General features: G+C 38.2%; 2 protein-coding genes across 4 annotated transcripts in view; one reads left to right on the top strand and one right to left on the bottom strand.

The window, feature by feature from the left end:
* Positions 1-315: 315 nt before the first annotated feature.
* On the top strand, positions 316-9,262 carry gdi1 (GDP dissociation inhibitor 1). Its single transcript, XM_015044267.1, has 11 exons — positions 316-626; positions 2,801-2,908; positions 3,010-3,109; positions 4,402-4,536; positions 4,642-4,840; positions 4,934-5,065; positions 6,068-6,167; positions 6,256-6,427; positions 6,762-6,906; positions 7,019-7,073; positions 8,434-9,262. The coding sequence occupies exons 1-11, from the start codon at positions 582-584 to the stop codon at positions 8,584-8,586; spliced, it is 1,344 nt and encodes a 447-aa protein (XP_014899753.1). The 5' UTR covers positions 316-581; the 3' UTR covers positions 8,587-9,262.
* A 1,848-nt stretch (positions 9,263-11,110) lies between these two features.
* The window catches only part of itih6 (inter-alpha-trypsin inhibitor heavy chain family member 6), an 18,514-nt gene continuing 7,009 nt past the window's right edge, over positions 11,111-22,615 (bottom strand). Inside the window, exons 3-18 of one of the 3 annotated variants that reach the window (XM_015044262.1) lie at positions 20,684-20,838; positions 18,776-18,886; positions 18,423-18,670; positions 17,875-18,044; positions 17,680-17,796; positions 17,393-17,564; positions 15,773-17,308; positions 15,273-15,299; positions 14,965-14,967; positions 14,842-14,859; positions 14,697-14,744; positions 14,594-14,617; positions 14,424-14,519; positions 14,233-14,346; positions 12,936-13,319; positions 11,111-11,979 (exon numbers count right to left, since the gene is read on the bottom strand). In XM_015044262.1, the coding sequence (XP_014899748.1) occupies positions 11,732-11,979; positions 12,936-13,319; positions 14,233-14,346; positions 14,424-14,519; positions 14,594-14,617; positions 14,697-14,744; positions 14,842-14,859; positions 14,965-14,967; positions 15,273-15,299; positions 15,773-17,308; positions 17,393-17,564; positions 17,680-17,796; positions 17,875-18,044; positions 18,423-18,670; positions 18,776-18,886; positions 20,684-20,838 (3,471 nt within the window). In that variant the 3' untranslated portion in view covers positions 11,111-11,731. The remainder of the gene's footprint in view (positions 11,980-12,935; positions 13,320-14,232; positions 14,347-14,423; positions 14,520-14,593; positions 14,618-14,696; positions 14,745-14,841; positions 14,860-14,964; positions 14,968-15,272; positions 15,300-15,772; positions 17,309-17,392; positions 17,565-17,679; positions 17,797-17,874; positions 18,045-18,422; positions 18,671-18,775; positions 18,887-20,683; positions 20,839-22,615) is intronic. The other 2 variants (XM_015044264.1, XM_015044263.1) reach the window with 2 other exon arrangements.

Here is a 22,615-nt window from a genome sequence, read left to right as displayed (position 1 = left end):
GAGGCAACATTTATGTGAAATTAATGTAATAATTATTGAACAGTAAATAAAAGTGATAAGAAAAACATACAATTTAATTATTCTTTATATATTTTTTGCAGCATTGTTTAATTAACATTTGGACTACACAGAACATATATTGTACAGAAATTAATTCAGCAAAATTATTTGAAACGTAAATGTTGCTTTCCAAGGCGAACGTTCCACTCACAATATGGCGGACGCGCTGACGCATCGTCTCTGCTTCGCTACGTCTATGGGAAGATGGGAGAGAAAGGAGGATGCGCACTATTTCCCGACGCGCAGTGACATTGTTCTCTATCGCTCCACGGACAGGGCCATCTTTGGTCGTCTCCGCCGGTGACAGTGTGGGCTGTATTCCCCATTGATCATTAATGTCCAATGATTAATAAATAACACGCACCGCTGAAGAGCCTTTTAAAGCAGCCACGCCTGAGAGAAAACACAGGAATTTTATTTCTCAGCTTTTTTGTGGACCCACTGGCATTATTTCCTTCAGCACCCTTTCATTTCCCAAGGCTGAAAAAAAGAGGGCGAGACGGGAGAGGCGGTGATACAACATGGATGAGGAATATGATGTGATCGTTTTGGGCACCGGACTCACAGTGAGTAGAGACAAATAAACACAGAGTTTGTGAACTTTTTAAATGATTTCCCCCCCTCCACACACAGAGACAGAGATAAGGCCTGCTATCGTTTCTGGAGTGAAAGCCTCAGCTGCAATTGTGCGCTGTGACATCAGATAATTGTGTTTGGATTTACGCATTAGAAATATCGCTAAATAAAACTACAACTGAGCTCCTCGTCTGTCACCAAGAAGCACGCAGATCTCAGAGTCAGCTGGGTGATTTTTTAAAATATTTTTTTCTTATTATTTCGGCTGCAGACTGTGCTCAGTGTTGTGTTACGCCCTGTAGCATCTTTTAGGCGTAACCCTTCAGTGTGTCATGGTTCTCTTTGCATAGACAGGCCTCCATCCTGGGGTTGGCGCAGGCCTTATGGCACAGCTTTTTATTCACGGATTTACTTTCCCTAAACACGCACTGCGACAGAAACACGCCGGCCAGGAAGGTGTGATCGTTTCATATCCATCATGTTTGTATTTGCAGCAATAGCAGCAAATATTTAGGTAGGTTTAATGTGTCACACGCCTCTCTAACATTTATTTATATATTATCTAAAATAATAATAACAATGCGTTTAATAAAGAAAATAAAAACTATATTAAAAAACAATTTAATAAGATGTGATTAGAGTTAATTCACTTAATAAGCACGGTATCTAAAACATAATTAAACAAGTTATTATTAATATTAATATTAACTTTCTATAGCCATGATAACCTTCAAATTCAATTTAATGTGTTTGTAACTCATTAGTTCAAAATTTTCAAATAGTTATTTATTGATAGTGATGGTTCTCCTGTAGCAGTCTGTATTACAGTGAATTTGAAGAAGCCTCTGACTGAAGACACAGTTTTTTTTCTAATACGGTCAGAGTTGTCCATAATTTCATTTATTTTATGTAAAGTCCTTTAAACTTAAGTAAAAAAATATCCCTTTCCTTAGGTATTTATAACATACATGATCCAAAGACCCAATATATCTTGTTACATTGTTTGTTTTTTAATTTACTTATAGTTATTTTCGATAATAATAAAAGTTATTTTTCTATTCACTTATTTTGCACATATCCATGTAAAAGTTTCTGCTTTGATTTTTGACCATTTTGCATCTGGAAATGATAAAATTTATTTCATGATTTTATGTACAATCCTCTAACCTTAAGTAAAAAAATACCCATTTATTAAATAATTTATAGCATAAATAATTCAAAGATCCATTATATTTTACCTGTAACAAATCCATGGCCAGTGACACTTTTTTAGTTATTTAGTAGTTATAATAATAATAATAATAATAATAATAATAATAATAATAATAATACTTACTTCCCTATTTACTTAACATATATTTTGCTTGTATATATGTAACATTTTCAACTTTTTGACCATTTTGAGGTTTGAAATGATCAAATATGAAATAATTTGATTGAGTTTGTATAAAAGATCGATGGACGAATATTTTTTTAAAGATTTATTTATATATATTTATTATTACCAGTTAGCAAGTAGCTCCTAGCAGAACTTCATTTGCAGCCGTTTTTCCAATTGAACCGACTGAAATTATTACAAATGCTGGAGAGTCAGAGAAGAGGGGTGACGTTTAAAGATTAGATTATTAGTTATTGATCAACAAACATTTTTTTACAGAGGTTATGAAACACAGTAGAATTGTGTAAAGTAACAATAAAATAACTAAATATACATTCAACAAGTCATTTTATAAACATGTCCTGTGCCAGCAGGGTGACTAAACAATTACAAAGTTATTTTATACTTTGGATCAACTCTGATCACATTTCTCTACAGAATATAGAAATTTCTTGTGCTGTGTTTGAAATAATTTGTGGTTAGTGTGAGGCGTCCTGTGACACTCAGCTCCTTTTTGGATGTAAAGATTTAGACTGAAACGTTTATGTTGGGGTGAAATGATTAGTACTCTTTATGGTTATCGTCATTGTTTTTGCACGTTTGAAGACAAATTTATTCTAGGATTTATTTTTGATATTGAACATCAAAATGCATTTTTTATGGAAGTTTGCAGTAACAGTGCAGCAGTTGTGTTCTGGTTGTGGTGGTGTACTGTTAGCTTTTGTTAGTTGATCTCTGGTTGTTTGTTTTCTGAGTGTTTTCTGGGTGTTTAAATGTTTCATGCAGGAATGCATTCTGTCTGGGATCATGTCTGTGAATGGGAAGAAGGTTCTGCACATGGACAGGAACCCTTACTACGGTGGGGAAAGCTCTTCCATTACACCGCTGGAAGAGGTACGATGGACAACAAATCCTATTTAAAGAATTAGTTTATCACATTTTTGTTAATTCATAAGAGTTGATTTAATTTGCTTTTTCTCTTTCATGTCCTGCAGCTTTACAAGCGCTTTACTCTCCCTGATAGCCCACCGGAGTCGATGGGCAGAGGAAGGGACTGGAACGTTGATCTCATCCCCAAGTTCCTCATGGCTAATGGTCAGTATCAGCTTAAATAAACTGCATTAAACTTTTCCGCTTTTTGTCACGTCACAGCCACACACTTTATCTTCTTATTGGGATTTCCAACAGAAAGAAGCACAGTAATGGTTAAGTGTTCATATATTTGAACGGTCCAGTCAAAGTCCAGACTGAAATCCAATTACGAATGTGAAATTTGATGTGCACAGATGTTCTCCATCCAATTTTCCTGACACCGAGTTATTGTGAAAATATGTTTAAAGTTGGTAAAGACCCCCAAAAATAGTTCCAACTGTAACTGTAATGAAAGATGGATCATGAATGCAGGCCTGTCACATTAATAAGGTTTCCTGGACAATAAATTGTCCCAGAAGTTATTAAAATAAACAATAATGTTGTTATTTTGAGGCTATTTTCATGTAATATAATAGTAATGGCACAATAATGCAAGAATAGAATCTCAAACATCAATAAATTTTAAATTTTAATGAACACTTAACACTGGAACTGAAAAACATTTTCAATATGGAAAGTAAATAAAGAAAACAACTCAAACAACAATTAGTTATGAAGTGTCTGTAAACAAAATCACCCTTCAAAAAATGGGTTAGTTGAGACCAAAGCACCAGACTGAAGACTTTTTTCATCCAGGTTTTGGTAGAAAGACAAAAACAATAAATCATGCTAATGGAAATTATTGATCTTCTTTTAATTTATCATGTGATTAATTGATTTATTGCTTATTGCGACAGGCCTGTTCATGTCACAGTTTCAGCTCTTTGATCCATTTGAAAACCATTCTTCTCCTACTTCCTGTTTCAAAATCATGTGGTGTTTTGTGTTGGCTGTTCTGCTTAAAGTCTCATTAAAATACGGTGAGGCTTCCTGTTTCAAAGTCAATGTAGAAACTTAAATATCACAAACGTAAGATAAAATGAGATGGTAATAAAATATTACCAAGTATTTTTAGTCTAGTTTTTTAATGCACTTGAAATAAGTGATAAGTAGGTCAAAAGTAACATTTCAGGAAGATATTGGAATTAGATTTGACTAAATAATTCCTTAAAAATTTATTTTAAAAAAGTACTAATAGAAAATTATTTGACTTAAAACAAGATATTTTTCTCATATTTCAAGTGAAATAATCTACCAGTAGAAGTAACACTTTTTAATAAATATTAAGGAATTATTGCTGAAAAAATATTTCAAGTGTACTGAAATATTTGCAGTTGAAATTAAGCCAAAAATACTTTCGTAAAATTTTGTGTTTTTGCAGTGAAAGATTCACAGAACGAGTGTGTGTATTTTAGGTCAGCTTGTGAAGATGCTGCTATACACAGAAGTGACTCGGTACCTGGACTTTAAAGTGGTGGAGGGAAGCTTCGTCTACAAAGGAGGAAAAATCTACAAGGTGCCGTCAACCGAGACAGAGGCACTGGCTTCCAGTAAGACCCACAAAACTCCTCGGATACAAATTCACAAAGAGCTGCTCTCGTTTGTAGCAGCTTCTTGGTACATTTTAAGATGAATCGTCTTATTTTAACATCTAGATCTGATGGGAATGTTCGAGAAGAGAAGGTTTCGGAAGTTTTTGGTCTTTGTGGCCAATTTTGACGAGAACGACCCCAAGACCTTTGAGGGGGTTGACCCTAAAACCACCACCATGAGGGACGTCTACAAGAAGTTTGACCTGGGCCAGGACGTCATCGACTTCACTGGCCACGCCCTGGCCCTCTACCGGACAGATGAGTAAGAGTGGGAAAAAAGAAATTTGAAAAAAATTACAAATATTTCATGAATTTAATGTAAAGATTTACTTGATTGTTTTGTATCTGGATCCAGCTATCTTGATGTTCCCTGTTTGGAGACGATCAATCGTATCAAACTGTACAGCGAATCTCTGGCACGTTATGGAAAGAGCCCCTACCTCTACCCGCTGTACGGTCTGGGGGAGCTGCCGCAGGGATTTGCCAGGTTTTTTAATTATTTCTCATTGTTTATTCAAACTTTCTGTACAAAGGAGAAAAAAGCTTGTTCCTCTTTTATTGCATAAGTTCACCCTTAAAATCAAGCCTTTAGTTTGAGTACATTTATTTGGGAAAGAAACATTTCTATGTAAAGAAGTGATTTTTAACATATCACCAGTTGCACAATTACTGTTCCCCTCCTCGCCAGTGGTGGCGCTGCACCAAGAATTACTGAAGGAAACAACGTGAAAACCTCAGAAAAAGAAAATGAACACAACTTCCTCCTTCACAAAATGTCAACAAAACTGGAGTAACGATTTTACTGGTTGGAGGATTTCTCTTTTGTCGCTGGTAAAAAGACTAAGTGATTTCTCCCGCTAGCGATAGACTTGCATGTTTGTTTTTGTTGTATTTACCCAGAATGCCGTGCGCTGCTGTCCACTTCCTGCTTTTGTGTTTACAAACACATTCAAACTGCGCCAACTGAACCGAGACCAAAGTTTTCAGGCAAACGGACTGGAGTTTGAAAGAAGCAGATTAAACAGGGCTGGTGGGAGTACAGAGATTGAAATACAAATGCTCTAGAAAAAAATAAATGTGCGGAAAGTACACAAGATCCATTGTTAGATACAGCAGAGGATATTTGATACAATGGGACAGTTTTTTTCTAATTCAGCAGTTCTGAAAACTTTGTTCTTACTGAAAATACTGAAAATAGTTTCTTTAACTTTCTAGGTAACCAGAGAATTGGCTACCTAAAAAAAGAATCAGATTTCATATCTGAGCAGCTTAGTCCTTTTCAATCCTATAGAAAACCAGTGGTATATAAGTTTGTTGAAAACAGTTAACTTAATTTTTTCCCTCTGAATTAATGTACCCAGATTGAAGGATGTGTGAAATTATGCTTCTGCAGTAACATAAGAATTAATTGTTTGAATTTATGTCTGTAAAAAACAGTAAAGGTGAAAAAAAAAACCCTCCATTTAATTTGATTTAATTCGTCTGTTAGGCTGAGCGCAATCTACGGAGGAACCTACATGCTGAACAAGCCCGTAGATGACATCGTAATGGAGGGTGGCAAAGTGATTGGAGTGAAGTCAGAAGGCGAGGTAAGACAGCGGGGGTATGTTATTATTTATGTAATAACAATAAGTGTCTTTAAATGTGCTGTATGCATTTCTCTCCTGCTGTCTGCAGGTGGCTCGGTGCAAGCAGCTCATCTGTGACCCCAGCTACATCCCGGACCGTGTCCGTAAGGCGGGTCAGGTGATCCGGGTCATCTGCATCCTGAGCCACCCCATCAAGAACACCAACGACGCCAACTCCTGCCAGATCATCATCCCTCAGAATCAGGTCAACCGCAACTCTGGTGAGCATTACTGCATTACAACTGCAGGATCTGATTACGTTTGATTAAACGGCACATATTTACCAGAGGTAGATTCTTTTCTGTCATCTTAAAAATACAGTTAAAAATCTGTAATGTCGCATTATGTAAGGTTTTAAAATTTATTTAAACATCAGTAAAACCGCATTATGTAATAATTGACACAAAATGTGATAAAACTTATTTCAAGCTATACTCCATGTAATCAGCCAAAATGGAGGCGCCTTTGTTAAAAAAGTCTGAATGTTTAAGTGGACAAATGACCTAAACCAGGTCTGAAGGGATTCTGATTGACTTTTTTGTTTTTATTGACCAGACATCTACGTCTGCATGATCTCTTACGCTCACAACGTGGCGGCCCAGGGGAAGTACATAGCCATTGTCAGCACCACAGTGGAGACCAGCGAACCCGAGGCTGAGATCGAACCGGCCTTGGAGCTCCTGGAGCCCATCGATCAAAAGTCCGTGCCGTCTGTCGACACTTCGTGCTTTTATGCTTTAACAACCCAGCATCTGTAGGAAATGTTTTGATAATTAGCAAAAATATAGTATTTACTGTTTCTTTTTCCTCAGGTTTGTGGCTATTAGTGACCTTTATGAGCCCACAGACGACGGCACTGAGAGCCAGGTAAGATTATTTCCCTCTTATGTGTAGTTTTTGGTTAATATGCTAATAAAACAAAAGATCTTTGTTGTGAAATCTTTCAAGATTCATGTGCTTAGCTTCAAACTATTACATTACATTCATGTCCTGGTGAATATTCTCTTTGAATTCACATTGTTAAATTGGATGTATCATGTAAATTTCACATTTTGCACATTTTTGTACTTCCATTTGGGTTTCTGCGGCTTCTAAAAGTTAATGTTTTTTGGTGTCTGGAAAATGATCCGTTTCAAAAACCTTTGGAATGTAACGTCACAAATCAGCAAGCACTGTCCGTTACCTAGCAACCTCAGCAGAACCCATCCCGTTACCTAGCTACTAACGCTTTTCAAAGATCTATGATTGCATAGTTGTGCATCTCATTGTCAAAAAATTATTTTGTGAAACAAAAGATTGAATGAACATGTTTTGTACATCACGCAGACCTCTTCAATGAAGCACAATAGGTCACTTTTAAACTTCCAGGGATCAGATATTTTGCATTGCAGACTTCTGCAACTGCATAATGTATTTCCACTGCTAGCTGAGGAGTGTGCTCAGCTAGCAGTGAAAAAATTAGAAAAAATATTTTTTCTAATATTTTATCATGCAAATTATTTCAAAAGTGAAAGTAAAAATGCAAAACAAAGCTGCTTCTTAGACACCTGCATTTTTTCAAAACTGCTTTCAGCTCCAAACATCTGCTGCCTCAGTCTTAGTGCTAAGCTAGTGCTGCGTTAGCACCAGTTCATTAGCTTAAGCTGCTTAAGCATCGTTTCTTAATGTTTTTGATGTGTTAGTGTGTCTACAAACACTCTTTATGCAGGTCTAAATGTGAACAAATAAAGCATGGTTTTGTAAAATATCAGGTAGTGTCGTATATATATAAATGTGTAATTGGGCAATGTGATTTTCTTTTTAACCATCATGTTTTCTTTCATAGGACTCATTTATTAATTTTTTTAGTACATATAAATATTAAATTCTTTCTATGCAGTTTCTGAGGCCCCCACAGTGGGCACTGCCCGTTACCTAGCAACCCCAGTAAAACCCAGGCCGTTACCTAGCAACCCAACTGAAGTAAATACAACCAGTTACTGCCCAACTCTAGCAATGACTACTTTGTAGAAACATATTTTTTTTGTATTATGAGGTAAAGCACTGTATTTTGCTGCTTTGTCACTTTCTACCTTAAAATCCTCAAAAGTACAATATTTTTATTTGAAATTTAGAAGAAATGCTGTCATAAATTTGTAAAAAAAAAAAAAAAAATTCACAACCATTTTTGAAAATCAGAGATAAAATGATACATAAATTGTCATCGATTCTCACCGTTTTCTTCCAGGTTTTCGCCTCGAGGTCCTACGATGCCACGACTCACTTCGAGACCACTTGCAACGACATCAAGGACATCTACAAGCGCATGACCGGGACCGACTTTGACTTTGAGAACATGAAGCGCAAACAGAACGACGTGTTTGGGGAGGACGAGCAGTGAGGGCGGTCTGAGGGGTTTCTGGGAGCAGAAAAAAGAAGCGAAGGCGGAAAAGGAGCCGAGAGACGGCGTCTGCCTCCTTTTCTTTTCTCTTCCTCCCTCTCTCCACTCTCAATGAAATTCGCTCACAAAAAAAAAACACATACATGCTTTTCAAACACTCCCTTCCTCTGACACAGAAAAGCAGGGTTGAGTAGGTCTTTCTTTCAGTTGTGAAATATACAGTATCACCATAACTTTAGCTTCATCGTTAGGGGTGAGTTTTTGACTTGTTGCAGATTTTCAGAACATTTCAGTCCGTTTTTGTCCGTCATTCTCATATCAGGCTTTCGCTGTTCGGCAGGTCTGAGCTTAACGTAAAATCCTCTCGCAGGGTCACCTCCAGTTGGCATGCATGCATCTTTTACACAGTAGTTATTGTACATAGACTGGATCAACTCAGCGGTTTAAGGACCGGACCGCTCCCATCAACCCTGCTTTCACTCCCCGTCTTTTACCTGCGTGACTTCAAACAGACGCCGCTCCTTTTTTTGGCGAAAACTTAAATGTGATCAAACAGGCATATAAATGGGCTGTTCTGTCAACTGTTAGTGCTCACTTTTGCAACGCTGTTGTGTTCTCAGTGCAAGCAGGCAAGTTAATCAGTGGCTATACCTGTCGCCCTCCAACCCCTCTGCATAAAAAAAAAAATTAAAAAAAACACTTTTCTTTGTCTGAGTTATGTAACAACAGTTTTGAAACTGAATAGTTTACTTTCTAACTTGTTAAATTATTAAAGAGTTTATTTCTATATAATGGGTGCACATTTCACTGGCTGAAGTTATGAAGTTTACAGAGCAGTGGTAGAAACTGTGGTCTTCAAGTCGAACTTAAAAAAAAAGGGAATTCGTGGAAAACAAAGACCAGACGTTGGTTTGTGAATCTTTTTTGGGGGAATGGTCTTCGAAGAAGTGAAATAGGAATAGATTGGAATGTGGCATGAAGGAAAGACTGAATGTTGGGAATGTTGTTGGGTTTCTTTGCGGGGTTTTGAAGATGAAGACTGAAATTTCAGCTCTCGGTGGAACCACCCCGTCTTGTCTCGGTTGTTTGACCCCTTGTGTTTGACGTTGTTCCCTTTCTAGATATGAGGTGGAAGGAGGACTTTGTAGCGTAGACGCAGTCACACGTGCGACCCATTCTGAACGAACCGAGTTGCTTTCATTTAGCCTTAACGTCCGGTCCGTCTCCGACGCACGGACACCATCAGAAAAATCGACTGCTTTGTTTTAACTCAGAACGTTGTTTGCAGGTCAGTCTTGTGCCAAAATTGGACTTTTTTGTTATTGGCGACGATTAAAGTTCACATCAGCAGAGAGTGCAGAGCTGAAGGGAAATTGTTTTGTTTCATACCAGTTTAAGGGTTTTATCATACAACTAAGAGGAAACAGACAGGCTGCTGCTGTCATTTGCTAGAAAAGCGGCTTCATCTCATTTTACCGCCACCACCAACCCTCTACCAACTCCAAACTAATCTCATGTCTGTGTCTTATCCTTACAATCTATTTATTTAAATTCTTGCTGACGTCAAATGCTGACTCATTTTAAAATTTTGTTTCTCTAATTTGTTTATTTGCTGTGTCATATGTTATGTTTACCTTACTACGTGATCATTCCATGATTTAATGTTACGTCGTTAGCGTTCCTCTGACATGTTTTGGTGGAAGGAAAAATCAACCTCAGCCTTGAATTCACACTGTGCACCGTTCATGTGTGAAACGTCACCTGAAGAAAACTGGAATATTGTTTACCTGTTGTTCCCTCTCTCTCCTCACCATCCTCTCCTTTTTTATTTACTGAGAACAGAAGCCTTGTGTGGTGTTGCTGTTTTTATTTTCATCCAGTATGGCCTTTGAAAACCACTATCAACAACATCCCTCGAAAATTGACAAAAGAAATAGTTCAGGCTGAGTAGTAGAAAACTTACTGTCCTTGTTTGATCACTAGTATGTGAACAATACCTAATGTCTTGTGTAACAAATAAAACCAATTAAACTATGAAATGAAATGATAGAAAAATAAAAAGCACATGGCAAACCTGGAAAAAGTGCCTTGGATTTCTTTTTCTGGGAATAATATAATTTCACATACATACAAAACCTTATACACTTGGACTGAACAGGAGTGATGCTTTTTTTTAAATTACATATGATTTAGACAGAAAGGAATACTGCAGCGAATTAGGACCACTGTAGGATAAAAAAAATAGTAAATTTCTGACAAAAAACCACGAAAATTTTAAGATTAAACTCAAAAATATTTTCCAAAAAAGGGAATTTATTTTGGAAAAAGGGAAAAATTGCTAGAAAAAAAAAACTACAAAATTTGAGATTAATCTCAGAAATATTCTTGATGTATAAAAAACAGGAAAAGATCAGAATTTAAAAAATCAAAAACTTTTTGACCTGGAATTTTTCTGAGTTTCAAAAGTGGAAATTTCTGAGTTTTTTCTAGCATATTTTTGACTTAAAACTTTTTTTCCTCAAAATTTCGGGACTTCTAGCAAATTTCCAACTTTACAAACTCAGAAATTTCCTTTTGTTTTGTAGAAAATTTCAGACTTTTTTAGCACATTTTTTGACTTGAAACTCGTTTCTTTTCTCACAAAAACATCTGATTAATCTAAAAAATTAGTTTTTTCTAGCAAATTTACAACTTTTCAAACTCATTATCAACTAGAAACTTTTTTTAATCAGAAATGTACTTTGTTTTTTTCTATCTGCAATAGACCTATTGTGCCATTATAAAGAACGACATATAAGATCATTCCAATAAATAACTTTCAAAGCGGCAGCATAAATAGATGATCTGTTGTTGCCAAGCGACCAGAAACACATCGAGTCTCTGTTACAGACACAAAGTGAATCCAGGGAGAGATAAAGAGCCTCTGTTCAGTTCTGTATTTGAGTAACTGTAGATTTTAACTATTATTTTCCTAACTTCTCCTTTCTGCCTCCAAGCCGCGCCACCCAGCCCTTCCTGTTTCACAACCGCCTCTGTGTCTGTCGTTTTTATCCAGCGGACTCCCAGTCAGCTTCGTCCTTTGTGTGGGTCCTGGTACCTGAGCCGTGCTGAGGGCCAGCAACAGGTGGAGTGGACTCGGCTCGGGTTACATATTGTTCACCACGTAACTCTCATAGGAGTGACTCAGCAGTCTCTCGATCTCCGCCTTGGGAACCACCCAGCATTTGCCCAGGTGGCGCTTTTGCACCGAGTCTTTCACCGTCTTGTCCTGTAAAGTCACATCCATCTGCTGTGCTGCCCACCTCAGGATTCCCCTCGCTTGAACCCTGTCTTTGTTTTTGGGGTGACGATCGGTTGTCACGGTTACAGTCATGTCAGAGTGCTGAAACTGGCCTGCAGGCAGATAAAGAGGAGCAATAATTAACTGTAACTACATTTCCTCACCATGAAATTATAATTTAAGGTTTTAAGTAACAGTGAAATAAACACAGAGGGTTTCTTCAAAGTCTTAAAAAGTCATAACTTTAATAAATGTTACTTTTAGACCCATTACAATCTTACAAATGCTCATAATTTCAATGTTTTTGTGCCAGTGGCGTATATGTCCTGGGATTTGTAGTTCTAGCAAACTGGTTGACAAAAGACAAGCAAATAAAAAAGTCCTTGTTAATTTAGTCTCCATCAGCTTCTTCATCATGTTACGTTTTCATTTTCTTAACTCACGCAGGTTTTTGCAGTGGAGTATTAGGGCCAGGCAAAGAAAAATAAAATAAATAAGTAAAATTCTCACAATAAGGTCATAACATTATGACTTTAGTCTGGTAATACTACAATTTTATTCTTGTAAAATTATGATGTTATTCTCATATTATTACAACTTTATTCTCATTATTATGACTTTGTTCTGGTAATACTACAACTTTATTCTTGTATTACTACTGCAACTTTATGCAGATAATCTGCATAAAGTCTGAATAAAGTCTAAATATTATGACTTTATTCTCATGTTATTATGACTTTATTCAGGTGGTAATATGACTTTATCCTCATATTTCTCTTTTTTCCTTTAACCTGGCCCTAATTTCATTCATAAGACATTTTTCTCATGTTCTAAGTAATCTGTCAGTGCAACAAGTACTGACCAAAAATACTTGGTAAGATTTTGTGGTTTTGTAGTGAAAATTGATTGGTTAATGATTTTTTAAAATATGTTCTTTAAGTTAAAACTTAACCCTGGATGTGTTCCTCACCAGCTATTTTTCACCAAGAAGCAATAACGTTACTTAAACCAAAGACTCTGCAACTCAACATACCTGACAAAAGGTAAGATTTTAAGATCTCCTGCTTACCCAGAAGGCCTTGTGTCGACCTTGACAGCCCCCTTCCATCTGTGACGTAAAACCCCAGGTGAGCCATCTGCAGGTGGTTGGGGTGTTTGTAGTGATGGAACAGCACCAGGAAGCGCACTCCTTTCGCCAGCTCGATCCAGCAACTCTGATGGTTGTCCACGGTTACAGTCATGCCCTGCCTGGTCACAGATCCCTGCTGATTGGTGGGGAGGATCTCCCTTCCTTCCCCATCCACTACCACCCCATCCAGTGTCAAGGTGATCATGATGTCAGCCGAACTGCCAGCCGGTAAGGAGATGGTGAGCCGGTCGAAGTACGTTCGGGAACGGCCTTCTGCTCCAGGCTTTGGTGGAGCCCCCATCAGGTGACCGTCCACAATGATACCTGGAAGAGCAACACACACCCTGTGTATACTCCAAAATAGACACTAGGAGGTGCTTCAGCACCAGTTCCTTTTCCTCTGGAAAAAAGGTGCCCTTCTGAAATTTTTTATTATTTTCAGTGTATTGTGTGTGACTCGAGAGAGCACATGACTGATCAGAAATAGGTAAATGCATATATTGTTAAAGTAGTGCCTTTAAAAAAACCTCATATTCCTAAAGAAGCTGGTGGTTCAGTGTGATGCACAAGGTGCCTTTTTTTTCCACTTGAGCCCCAGAATGTCTGTGTACGTCACTGCATTTTGCATTTAAGATAAAAAAAAAAAATAAAAAAAAGCCTTTGTCTATAAATATGTTCTACCCTGAACTCAACTGGCCTAGTTTTAGCTTTACCTGGTTCAAATTCTAACAAAAAGGCATATAAAAACTCTTACAAAGCACCTGTTTATGTCCAATTATTATGTAATTAATTATTAATATTAATGGAGAAAGGGATGAGCCTTTCCACATAAAATAGAGTAAAATAGAAAATACTTTATTGATCCCCAAAGGGAAATTGCTTATAAGCCAACAGCTACTCCAACCTAAGTGTTAAATATTGGTGCATGCAGAAAAAAAAATAACCATATACAAAATATATATACAAGTGTGATATTGCACACATGTTGAAGTATTTTGTAGCTGCAGATGAATCCTTTGCTTCAAATGATCAAGCGTTCACAAAAGGAATGCTATGCAAATGCATTTTAGACAATAAAACGTGTATACAAAATTACAATTTTTGCTTTTTTATTAAGTATTTCTAACCGTGTATAAAATATGCTTAAGTGGTTAATGAAAAATCTACAGAATCTACAAATTTTTACTCGATTAATTGTTAGAATAAGCAAATGTTAGCAATTGAATCGAATGCTTACCTCGCTCTGGATCCTCCAGAAGTCTGAGAACGTCGTTGGCTCTGCCGTCCACAGTGAAACACAGATCCTGGTGCAACTTTGGAAGTTGGACCACAAAATGAGGATCTCCATCCACTGCAACAGAGAATTCAGCAGCTAAACAAAGCCAGACGTCACGACTTTGAGATGTAAAATAATTAATAAATCCTGACCTGATGAGGAGAAGAGTCTCACAGAGTTCAGTCTGGATTGAGGTTCTAAAAGGACAAGACATTCAACTAAAGGACAGTCCTCCTCACTCCCAAGCACTGAAACCAATGACAGGACTTCTATTGCAGAGAACAGCACTACTATGAATTACACTCTCCTTTGAAACACTCACCAAATGAATCACTGCTGTCGTCCCCTGAGAAAACACAGGAATGTTTTCAACGTAAAACATCAGATGTTTAATTTGTTTTACCAAATAAAAAAAAATAACTTACAGGTGTCGTAGCCGATATCGTAGTCATAATTATATGTTGCATCAAAATCTGGCAAATAGAAGGAGTCATTGAAAAACAAAAAATAATCACTTTTACTGCTTATGTGAAAAGATTTTGTTTTAAACTGAAGAGTTGTTGCCCATACCTGTAACAAGATTCAGATCTATTCAGAAAGAAAAGAGTAGAAATTAGTTAAATTCTTGATCACAAGCAGGTTTTCCAAATTAGAAATAGGTTTATAAAACCTGAGTGAAGTTGGCTTTCCCACCTTCTTCAAATTAAACTAATTGATTTGTGCAAGGTTTGCTCTCATTTTAAAGATATTAATATTAAATGTTTCCAGAGGTCATCAAAGGTCAACTAGCCCAGCTATATTTACAAAATGGATGGCTGACCTTTGATGACCCCTCTGAAACATTTAGTAACACCTTTAAAATGACATCAGAACAAACAAAATATAGCATAAACATTTGACACCAATTTCGTTTGAATAAAAGAAAACAGGAGGAGCCAACGACACTCAGGTGATGAACAACAAAATAAAATCTAAACAGATTAGAGGCAAATGAAATGTACCTTCACTTTGAATGGAGGTAGAGACATCTAGGGGAGAAAGAGAGGATTTATTTTGAATTAAATATGAAAACCAGCACTCAATCCATCCATTCATCCATAATGATTCTTTGATTTGATTGAATTTCATTTTGTTGGGAAGCCGGAGAAACAGCAGACAGTAGCAGCGTTTCCATTACAAATGTTAGTAAAATTCTGTCAGTAGTCCGCTATTGTCGAAAAAACACAACTTCCCCAACTGTGGTGTTTCCATTTAACAAGAAACGCAATTAAACTCAAGCGTGAATACGTTTGCGCCAGTGGCAACATCTGGTTTGTGATCAGCGTTTCCATTGCAGTTTCGCAAAATAAACCAATTTCGATAAGGCCAAAAAAAACTTATCCTAACGCCAAAACTTTTTATGGGAGAGTTTTTTTTTTATTGCCGCGGGTTTCCATTATTATCAAAATGTTAAGTTACGCAATGACTTGGTCAATGGAAACGGAGCTACTCTGTTACTTACCCAGAAGTCCGGCTGCTTCCCACAGTCCTGGTCCTTCTGTAACACCGGGCATGGGAGCAAAGGTTCCCAACACCAGGGTGGCAAAGCTCAGATTGGTGTCAACGTCTAGATTTGAGCTGTTGTGTCCAACGTCTGGCGGTGAGGCCGGGGTGGGCGAGCGCAGTGTGGCTGCAGGAGTTTCAGACTGATGAAGATCTGGGGCAGACTTGGTGCGATTCTCCACCTCTGAAAATGGCCCTGATGTTTTCCCAGGACCGGTTCTCCTTGTTCCAGCTTCAGGGTCGGTTCTGGATGAAGTGAGGTGTGGTGAAGTGCTGGTATCCAATGTTTGCATAGCTGTTGTCGTTGGGATAGTGGTCGTTTTGCCAGGAGCAGGAGGCTGTGTGGTTTTTAGAGCATTTAGAAGAGAAGTGGATAACTTTGGAGAATGAAGGGGTGTTTTAGGATCATCCTGGGAGGCAGCAAGTTTTTTTCCAGAGATTGTTGCTGGGGCAGTTTTGATAGGACTGGGACTTGGGTTTATGGCTGTTTTTTTGGTTGGTGGAGCCTTTGTTTTAGCCAGGGACACTGGCAAAGGCTTAGTTTTCTGTTTATTTGCAGGTTGTTGAGGTGGGTGTGGTTTGGCTAACCTAAGGCTGGGCTTTCTGGGAACTCTAGTGGTTAACATTTCGATGGGGCGCGCTGTTGTTGTTGTTGCTGTTGCTGTGATGGTGGTGCCAGTAGTTGTGGGTTTCACAGTGGTCAATGCCTGAGCTGCTTCATCTGCATCTGGCTTTACAACAACCAAAGAAGTGACTGGGGTCACAAAGTTATATTTGAGGGAGAGGTTGGTGGCTTTGTCTGCCAGTAACCTTTGAGTTGCAGGGTCAGTTGCATTGAGTTTGCCCAGTAGTAGCTCTTTGATGGTGAAATATGCCCAGAGACGACGCACAAAGTTGGACACTCCTTCCAACTCTCCTGAGCAGTTTAAAAAACCTCTGCTCCCATTTTCTTTTGCACTGGAAATAAGCACATTATCTTCCAGGCTTATGTTATGCTTTGAATCGGTTGCTGAGACTGACACCTTTAAGTCTTTGACTCCAGGTTTTACCCTTCCTGCCACAACTAACTCCGAGCCTTGGAAGTAGTTTGGGAACAGGGTATGGGTGACGTCAAACGCCTGATCGTCCATGTAGGAAAGCTGGACGTCTGACAGCAAAGGGTTGGCCACTTCATCATAGAAACCCTTCAGCTGCAAAGCTGCATCTGCTTCCTCATACACCATCCTGGCCACACCTCGATTCTCCAAAGCCAGGCGTCTTAGGAGAAGGAAGTCCGCGTCATCGCCAAAGGCAATGCCAAACAGAGTAACCGAGCCCAATGCCTTCTTGGCGTTATTAAGGATGGTGTCACCAGATGTCACTCCAGTGGTCGCTTCCCCATCTGTCAGAAAGATAACCAGGGGAACCCGCTGGGATGCAGGGCGGCTGGAGGATCCAGAGGATGACGGGTTAACAAGCTGGGCAGCAGATAGAAGAGCTGCGTTGATATTCGTCCCTGATGCGACAGTAAAGTCAACACAATCAGTTTTATTGGCACAAACAACATACATTTGATGCAAGGCATCAAATTTCAACTCACATCCTTCTGCATTAATTCTCTTCACAAACTCTTTGGCCTCTCGCACGTTCTGCCGAGTTGCTCGCACTGTTCGACCTTTCTTCCAAGTGTGAACCTTATCTGAGAAGGTGATGATGTTAAAGTGGTCTCCTTCTCTAAGGTCTCCAAGGATGGTATTCATCGCCTGCTTGGTCTACTGACAGAAATCAATGGTGTTATTGACCCACTTTTGTCTTAAGCAGAAAAAACAGCAAGTAAAGCTATTTTAGAGAAAGTATTTCATCTTCCAGATGCTTTCTCCTCTTTACCTGCTTTATCTTGGTGCCTATCATAGACCCACTGACATCTATGACAAATATAATATCCTTGGGAACCACTGGAAGCCCTCTTGGTGCAAAGAAATGCACAAAGTAGCCATCATACACCTAACGGGCATGAGAAGTCAAAGATTTAGTGAGATTCAAGTGACTTTGACAAACCAGAAGTGGAACGATGTAGCTGACCTGAACATCACCCAAGAGGTCTTTGAGCTCCACATCATACTGAATGATGAAGTCTGCATTTAACCCTTTGGGGGATGCGCTCGTTTGCTGCTGTAGAGTTGGGTTGTAGTAAATTCTAGCACAATTATCGCTCTGCTCAACCCGAGTGGAGGCAGGAGGGCTGGAGTCACCTGAAGGAAAGCAGTGATTCATCAGGCATATTGATAGATCACCATTAAATGCACAGACAGAAGCAGAAAGTGACAAAGGAATGAGATAAAAATCTTTATCTTGGTCTAATTTAATCTATTTTGCACAAAGAGCTTGAATTTTTCCCCTCTATGATCGAAAGCTTATTTTTACAGGAAATAAGTGGAAAGTGGAGATTTGAGCACTGATGATTGGCAAACTGTGCTCTTAAAATATAATATATAATATCTAAAAACATACTTGGAAAGATTTATTTTTTTAATGACTGTTTTTTTTCTTACTAATATTTCACTTGAAATACAGTTGTACAAAGTATTCAGTGATTTTTCTGTTTTAAATTATACTTCCTGGCATCTTACCCAGGGCAGAGTTCGACAGCAGTCGACTCGTCTTCAGAGGAAGAGCTTTGATGAAACTGATCCCTGTCCTTTCATGTATGCTGACGTCCAATGTGAGGTTCTGCACCGGCTGCCCGGTCCTCAGACCCAAACTGAGCTCGTAGCGGCCGAGTCGACGAGGTAACAATTCCTCGTAAGTCAGGACGAAAGACATCCGGGTTCCCGACGGGACGCTCACTGCTACACGAAACTTCTCGATTTCCCTTTCTCTGCATTGACAAAATGAATAAGTTCAGGTAGTTTTTAAGAAGCTCTACGAAACAAAGATGTAAAGAAAATTTATTTGCTCACAAGAAGTTTAAAAAAAAACTAACTTGGTGGCGACAAGTCCGGCTGTTTTTCCTTGCTTTTTAGCGGCGTCGTAAATTTTCCTGGCTGCTGCTCTTTCCTTCACTTGGGCAACATACACCTTACCATTGGAGGCACTGTGGGATAGAGGGAAGAGGAGAAAGAAGCAGCTCTTTGTGTGACGCACAGTAGCCAGATTATGTTACTTTTAGTGGACTGAAGTGAGTTTTTGAGAGAGATTTACTTTATTTTGCCACTTGTTTAGTAAAGCAAACATTCAGGCCTTATGAGGGTTGGGAGTTTTAAATGAAAAAAAAAAAAAAACAACCTTGAGGTACTTTGATCTTCTCAGGTTGATCTATAAATACTCTCAGTTCTAAAAGACTGAAGATCTATGATGTCATGTGACAGGGTGTCACTTTAAGGTCATGTCTTTTAATGAATATTTCTAATGAGCAAAAAGGTGCAACTAAAATCAACTGGGTCTTATTGGACACAGAGCAGAAATCACATAAGCAGAGAGTGGAAAGTGTGTGTGCCGGGTGTATTTATGCATGTGGCTGGCTTAGTGGCTGAGGAAATGACTGAACATCACACAGAACACAGACTTCTTAGTTTCACACACAAAAATGCCAAAGAACTAACGTAATGGTCTGCCACACTAATTTCCCTCAAGGTATCTGGAGATAGGGCTGTTTTGGTCCTGTGTGTGTGTGAAAATATGAGAAAAAAGCTCACACATACTTAAAATATTGACTCCACATGCAAAGTCTACATCCACCTATGCATGTAGTATACAGTAGATGTAGGCTTGTGTGGAGTAAGTGTATGAAAACTGGCAGGCTGCCTCAGTAAACGATGTGGGGAGAAAAAAGGGGTGACTGGGCCAACCTCTGTCATTTTCTCTGTTAACTTTCTGACTTCCATTTACAAAGCCTGGTATTCATTCAGCTTCTGGTTTTCCCTCCTCCTGACCTGCTTCCGCTCCCAAATCCAGCAAAGCCCACTTGTTTGTTTTACTTATATTTAGCATTTTTAAATAGAATAGATGCCAGGCTGTTTAGTAATGAAATCAAAGTTCTTTATGCCATTTATCCAAACGTTTATCTCTGGATTGTGGCCGTCATCAAGAACATTCCTGATATCTGTCTCAGTTTAGTCCCAGTGGCTATGAAGACTTGAAATATGTGAATTTTAGCTCAATTTGTGAAACCAAAGGGCCCTTTGTGACATAAATATATGTTATCTATCCCCAGAACCAAACATGGAGAAACAGCCACAAATCTGGAACAAACTTCCAGAAAACTGCAAAACAGCTGAAACACTGAGTTCCTTTAAATCAAGACCAAAAACCCGCCTGTTTAGAGCAAAATACATGAGAAATTACCAACTTTTTGATGTGTATTGATGATTTTTGAAGCTGTGACTCAGATTGTTCCTCTTTAGGTCTAAAGATAACTTTAGTTTTTTTCTGTTTAGCTGAATAGAGCTGTGGCATATTGACTTGTTCTAAGCATCTTTTCTGCTCTTGAACTGGTTCACAGTCACATGGTAACATCATAACGTAGAGCTGTGTATCATCTGCACAGCTGCGGCAACTAATCTGATAACTTCTTCTATTCAAATCTTAAGTCGTGTTTTCATTAACTATAAGAGGAAAATCTTCAAAATTAATACAAAACTTGAAGACATCAATTAGTGCGTAATTAATCTCTGTAATGTGTTTCACTTAGTGAGTTACCAAAATAAACTGTTCAATAATATTCTAATGTCTTTTCAAATATTACAGTGTTCTTAATATTTGTATATTTTCTGTTTTTTTTAATCATGTTTTAATTTTTATGCTCTACTTTTATGTGTTTGTGGAAGGGTTTTAATACTTACAGTAGGAGCTGAAACATGCAGATAAAATGAATTTGTTTTGGTTTTCTTACATGGTAAAGTTGGAGATGAAAGCTGACGAGGGCAGGTCCACCTCAAACGCTGCCTCTTTAGTGATGGGCAGCTGGTTCCACACTGAACTCTGGATCGTTGTGACAGCGTAACGAGACACCACCGAACACCTGACATGGTAGTCTGTGACCTTCAGCTGGTGGCACAAAGAACACACATGACAACACAAAAACTGAAAATAAAGGAGGATTTTTATCTATCAGAATGTAAACACAATATTCTGAGCCAATGTCTTTGGAAAACAAAGATGCATTTAGTGTCTTGTAAAAAACATATATTTTTATCTCAGAACTATAACTTTTTGGGGACTTTATATAACAGATCAGCAATAAATAGTAAGTAATTGTAAAGAGAAAGGAAAACTTGCTTTTTAACAAATAAAATTTTAAAAGTGTTGTATTCCTCTTGACTCTTACACCCCTAAACAAATCTGAGAACCAACTTTCTTTATAAGTCTTAGATTATAAAATATTACCCTACGTTTTTAAAGTCGTACAGAACACTGGCTAATCCATAATGTCAAAACAGAAAGAATATAGCAGAACTGGAGCCTGGTATACTCAGACATTGGGAAATGATTCCTTCCTGGGGGGGTGGACTTTGCTGAAGTTTTAAATTTTATCTAATTGATAACTTTTGTCTGTGACATGTGTAATTAATGTGGCAGTTTGACGCTATGAAGCTATGGCGTAAATTTTATGCCACAACTCATGTAAACAAACATCTATCATTGGCTGCTAATGTTAATTAACATCCATATTTAGTTCTTTCTGTGCTTTTTAAAACAATTGTTCAGGTACCACTATCTAATCAAATTTCTCTCGCAGTACACTGGAAATTCACTCAAGGTTGCAGACTCGATTGTTTTGCTGCTACTACAAGGCTGAGTAGCCATGGCAGTTAAACACCATGATATCGAACAATGCCATGGAGAAACATTTTTTCCTCCACAAATCTGACCTTTGTGGTGCCGAGAAGAAGCCCATAAAAAGTCATGTGGATAGAGCCAGAAAGCCAGTTAGAGACTACAAATGGTGATGAGGTTCACCTTCCATCAGTTCCAGTCACCAGAACTGCAATGCAATGGTTTAGGTCAAAGTCCAGGCCTAAATCCAGTCTGCAGAAAGACTCAAATGTTGATGTTCAAACACTCTCCAACAAATCTGACAAGGTGCAAGTATTTTTGTTTTTGCAAAAATGATTGGGCAAAATGTTGATGATTAGATTGAGGAATGCTGCAACTTCCATGCGTCTCTGCCAAACAGAACTCGATAGAACCTTACTGCATGTCAAGGACCCCACAATCTGACATCTGATTTAGGTGTGCTGGGCCAGACTCAGGTCCATAATCCCAGTAAGATGCATTAAAATTTGTGATTGTACCCAAATCTGAAAAAGTCTGAGGAGTAATGGTAATCTTGCAAGTGAAATGTTAAGTTTGGCACCTAGCATGAGGTTTGACACGGAGTTGCATTTTCAGTTTCTTAAACTGTATAAAGCAATTATGTGGCTTGTGGGTTTACTCTTTAAAACAAAATGTGTGACGGTGCCCTTGTTTAACCACTGAGCCGTTACCTTGACGTTTTTAGCAAAACAACTTAGATTTTCCCAATTTTGCAATCCTGTACTAAAATTAGATTTTTTTCCCCCCATGCTTTTCTTCCTCTATTTAAGTGTGTTGCAACTCAATAAAGCAGATTTTAGACACAAGTATGAACTCTGTTCAGGTAGAGGTCTTAGAGGAGCTATTTTAGTATGCGAGTAAGCAGAAAGGAAGCAGTGTTATCTTAAACTAACTGTGCCAGTCTGAGATGCATCACTTTGGTGCCCTTCCCTTGTTTACTTATGGGACGTTGGCGCCTGACAGTGGTGGAGAAAGTACTCAATAAATGTACTTAAGTAAAAGTACAAAT

This window comes from Poecilia latipinna, unplaced genomic scaffold, assembly GCF_001443285.1.
Source record: "Poecilia latipinna isolate Pla-1442-1.1 unplaced genomic scaffold, P_latipinna-1.0 Scaffold666, whole genome shotgun sequence".
Lineage (NCBI taxonomy): Eukaryota > Metazoa > Chordata > Actinopteri > Cyprinodontiformes > Poeciliidae > Poecilia > Poecilia latipinna.
This window is presented reverse-complemented; position numbering and strand designations above follow the sequence as displayed.